Below are 4,486 nucleotides of genomic sequence, written 5' to 3' on the forward strand. Positions count from 1 at the left end.
TGAAGAAAGGATCCAACAGACACAAGAGATATTAAAATTTGTGTGTGTGCCCACGCTTTCTTTGGTCGCTCAATTTCCAACTACATGATGAGGCCTCCTAAACATAGTTCATAGCATGCTCCCTCATGCTTCCCCACGTAATGCTCTGCGACAACGGCCTAATAAATAAAGGCTTTAACAAGCGTTTCTAACCTTTAGATTAAGGTGATGTTGCCGGAGCTCACACAAAAACCCAAAAAATACTAGGTGAACAAAAAATACTAGGTGAACTACTTAGTGCTTAAAACCGGTTAACTGGCACTAGTCGGGAAAGTGGAAATGACATTTTCGGGGGGCGTCTGTTCAATGTTACCCTGAGTTGAGCTTTTACCTCTTTGCAGCTTCTTCTCTGCGTGTTGTTGCGTGCTGATTGGATTAACGGAGTTCGATCTGCTCCCCCTGTTCTGTACCGGCACTTGTCAATCCAGTATGCGTAATGCTTTGTAGCTCCAATTTCTCTGTTGAACGTGTGTGTGTGTGTGTGTGTGTGTGTGAGAGAGAGAGAGAGAGAGAGAGCGCGCGTGCGATTCGTGTTGTTTTGAGTAACGCTCGAGAATATCCAATTAGCAATATATTCTCTGTCTGGACGTCTCTCCCTCGCCTCTTCCCTCTATTATTCTATTAATAAATTTTGTTTTTTAAAATTTTGGGCTTCCCTTGAGAAAAAGAAAAATCCCTGCTTTGTAACTTGAATGGGGTTAAAAACAGGTACTTCAGGGCTCCGCTGTGTGTATGTATGCATGTTTGTGTAGGCATATGTGTGTGTGCTTGCCTGTGTGTATTTTGGTGTTGTGTGTACGCGTCTGTATGAGCGTGTATGGATGTGCTTTTTCATGTACGTATACCTATGTGTGGATATAAGTGTGTTTGTGTGTGTAGTGAGTATACATGTATGTTTCTGTCGGGGGTGTGTGTGTGTGTGTGCGTGTGTGTGTGTGTGTGAATGTGTAGTTGATCATGTGATATGCATGTGTATGTGTATGTGTATGTGTATGTCTATATATGTATGAGCGTGTATGGATGTGCTTTTTCATGTACGTATATCTATGTGTGGATATAAGTGTGTTTGTGTGTGTATAAGTGAGTATACATGTATGTCTCTGTCAGGTGTGTGTGTGTGTGTGTGTGTGTGAATGTGTAGTTGATCATGTGTGTGCTCATATGTATGTGTATGTCTATATATGTATGTTGTGTGCGTACGTGTTTGTGAGTGCACGTATATTTGTGTTTGTATGATAGTGTATATACATATATGCACACAATAAACAAAGACTTTGCATGCACATACACATGCATAAACACGTGTAAAAGAGTGCATGTATACATATACATATTTCCCTATCTCATCTTTGGATAAACATGTGCAAAATACATCTGAAAGTCATTTCTGCATAAATGTATGGCCTTTTTTTTGCATGGCTGTGTATGGTGTGGATGGATAGGTTTGTGTGCATGCATATGCGATGCGTGCGTGTGTGTGTGTGTGTGAGAGAGAGAGAGAGAGAGGGAGAGTTTGGCATAACATTTTTTGAATAACTTGAAGGTTTTTAGTCTTTTTGTTGCATGCAACATCTCCTCTACAATGATTCCACCCCTTCCCAGCGGCACTGTCATGCACACAGAAACTCCTGACATGCAGTCTGTCCATACGAATGCCTTCCCCATTGTTGAATTTTCAGAGCCTCCAAGTGAGACTCCCCTTGATCTAAACTTCTCACAAAGGGGATCTCAGAATTCTCTAAGAGTGCACAGTGCAGTTGAGAGCTTAAAACCGAATGAGCCAGAGGCAAGTCTAAGTGTTCAACAACAAGAGGTTGTGCCACAGATTGCAGTGACAGATGGAGCCATGCCAAGCGGCGGCGGTAGCTTTGATTCACCCCCATCTAAGACGAGAGGAGGTGGCAGCACGGCTCGCTTGACTGCATCTCAAAAGTCTCGCTGTCATTGGACTCATGGTGAAATCATTGCCCTTTTTGATGCAAAAAAAGCCCAGGCAGAAAGAGCTGAGTTGGGATTAAGAAAGTTGAGGTCATCGACATCAGGAAAATGGGAGGAGATAGCTGATTTCTGCAAAACTCTGGGTGTCAACAAACTGGCATCACAATGCCGGGATAAGTGGGAACGGCTGTGGCCTGCTTTTAGGAAAATCTTGGAATGGGAAAAGCAGCCGCCCGAAGGAAAACCTAGCTATTGGATGATGATGGAGGATGAGAGGGAGAGGGAGGGGTTTCCCCGCCTTTTTGATAAGGAATTCTATGATGCTATGTCAGCTCGATTTGGCTTTGTCACGTCCCTCAATCTATCATCTCTTATGGTAAATTCACTAAATGAGGATTCAGGTTGGTTGATAACCCTTCTACCCTTCTATCTATTCTAAAGGTTTCTTATTGTGTGAGTAATTTGTGTATGGCTGTGGCCTTGATCCTGATGTTTTAGGGGAGGCGGCGACAAATGCTTCCAATGAGCGAGGTCAAAATGTGCCTGTGGAGGCCTCGCCAGATGCTGGCAACGAGCCGGCTCAAAATGGGACTACGGCCATACTTGAAGATGTGCCAGCCGTAGTTGACAATCATGCACCACGCTCGTCGGGTCGAAAGCGGAAAACCCCGGAGCGCTTTGGTTCTGCCAAACAATTGCCTTCCGAGTGTAATAAGAGGGTGACAATCCTCTTAGAAGCAAAAGAGGAGAATGTTGGCAATGTAGCTGCAAGGCCTTCAAAGGATCTGCAGTCTAAGACCAAACCCCCTTTAGATTTAGCCGAACACAGATTGCTGTTGGAGGAGAGGAAATTGAAGCTGGCGGAGCTTAGGTTTTCCCTTGAAGAGAGGAAATTGGAAGCCACTATAGAGATCGGCAAGGGGTTGATTGCCTCAATGGAAAGAATGACAGGCACAATATCTAGCCTCAGGTTTTCATCCGCCCCACAACAATAGGGTAAGGCATGATCTCCTTTATACCGGTCTGCTTTCCTTCCACAAACCACCAGGTTTGACTGTGTATGATCATGGTGGAGCATGCCCAATGAGTGGAATTTTGCCTACTGTGCTCTTGCAAACCTTCAGACTTAAGGATATCATCTTCCTTAGCTCTTTGAAGCCAACACCACACTGAAGTAATGCCAGGTTTTGCTGTTGGTGAGTCGTAAATGTTGCGAGCGTCATTTCTCTCGTATTGTCTGGGTGTGCGGTGTTAATGGCCACCTTGAGTACGTACAAGTGTCACTTGTCTTTGTTAGTGACTCCAGAGATTTCATACAAGTCACAGGTGATGTTTATTAGTGCATGTGTGCTTTAGTGTATGTTTGCTGCTCTATGAGTTCATTAGTGCGATGAATTTCTGTGACACTTTCAGCTGTTATGATCTGACTAGCTCCATGAGTTGTATTCGTTATGGTGGTTTAATTAGATATCCAGTCTATACAGGCATCTTTTCCTAAGGAGGTGGCATTTCTCAATAATGTTTGTCAATCATTACAATGGCATAGGCATGCTGTTGTGTATTTTTGGAAGTAAATATACTATTGAGTATTATAAGGATCTTTCTATATTCTAAAAAGTGGTTTACTGTAACAACATTGTTGACTGCACTCTCAAAGAGTGATACACAACTCTCTCTCTCTTTGTTTTTTTTTTGTGTGTGTGTGTGTGTGTTGGCATAGCGTGGGCCCTTAGGAGATCTTGGTTCAAGTTTCATTCCTTGTTGCACTTGGGTGTTGGCATACAGATCATATGTGGTTACCTGGTTTGGCTATAAAGTAAAAGAACCATCTCTCTCTCTCTCTCTCTCTCTCTCTCTCTCTCTCTCTTTGCTTAGCTGTCCTTAAGCAAGGAAGGTGGTTTGACTTGAACCAAGATCTCCCAACTTAAGTGTTGCATTTTTAAAGCACCGTCGAGGCAAATGCTTTGCATATGACGCTTTAAAAACTCCCAAATGATGAGACGACAAGTCTCAAAACATGACTTATGGCTATGTTAAATTCCTCTTTGATTATTTTTGGGTAACATTTCTAATCATTAAATTTGTCATTTGTTTGTTGATTCGAATGTTCCATCCTGTAATCTATTAGAACATTTGTTATGGCTATGATACATTCTTTGACTTTGTGTCATCCCCAATCAGTGTATTCTTCATTTATTCGTTGGTTTGAATATACCATGAAAGTGTTATATGTATTTTGCACTTGGATGTTTTGGATATGTCATCTACCAATCCAACTCATATCTCACATGGGGGCTCAATGTGTAATAGAGGTCATGTTTTGGATATGTCATCTACCAATCCAGGATGGTAGCTCAATGTGTTATAGAGGTCATCATCGGTTTGAATATGCCATCTGTATAAACTTCACTTCGATGTTTTGCATATGTCATTTACTAATCCATCTCATATCTCACATGATGGTCCAATATAGAGGGCATAAAAAGAAGTGTGATCAATCATCTACGGA

General features: G+C 42.3%; 1 protein-coding gene across 4 annotated transcripts; it reads left to right on the forward strand.

The window, feature by feature from the left end:
* The first annotated feature begins 271 nt into the window (after positions 1–271).
* LOC147633233 (uncharacterized) lies at positions 272–3,378 on the forward strand. 4 transcript variants are annotated; one of them, XM_086806253.1, is made up of 3 exons: positions 280–466; positions 1,642–2,378; positions 2,476–3,378. In XM_086806253.1, the coding sequence occupies exons 2-3, from the start codon at positions 1,652–1,654 to the stop codon at positions 2,970–2,972; spliced, it is 1,224 nt and encodes a 407-aa protein (XP_086662379.1). In that variant the 5' UTR covers positions 280–466; positions 1,642–1,651; the 3' UTR covers positions 2,973–3,378. The 4 variants fall into 4 exon arrangements, with proteins under 4 accessions (XP_086662375.1, XP_086662379.1, XP_086662378.1 ...); XM_086806252.1 differs by having other exon boundaries at positions 292–466; positions 1,583–2,378; XM_086806250.1 differs by having other exon boundaries at positions 292–466; positions 1,591–2,378.
* The last annotated feature ends 1,108 nt before the right edge of the window (positions 3,379–4,486 follow it).

This window comes from Cibotium barometz, chromosome 12 (genome assembly GCF_041138505.1).
Source record: "Cibotium barometz isolate CiBa-2024 chromosome 12, ASM4113850v1, whole genome shotgun sequence".
Classification (NCBI taxonomy): Eukaryota; Viridiplantae; Streptophyta; class Polypodiopsida; order Cyatheales; family Cibotiaceae; genus Cibotium; species Cibotium barometz.

Excerpts from the sequence above, each read along its gene's own strand:
- LOC147633233 (XM_086806249.1), top strand. The coding sequence starts at position 1,622 with ATGATTCCACCCCTTCCCAGCGGCACTGTCATGCACACAGAAACTCCT. Across the intron at positions 2,379-2,475 it reads TTCACTAAATGAGGATTCAG|GGGAGGCGGCGACAAATGCT; the intron begins GTTGGTTGATAA and ends CTGATGTTTTAG.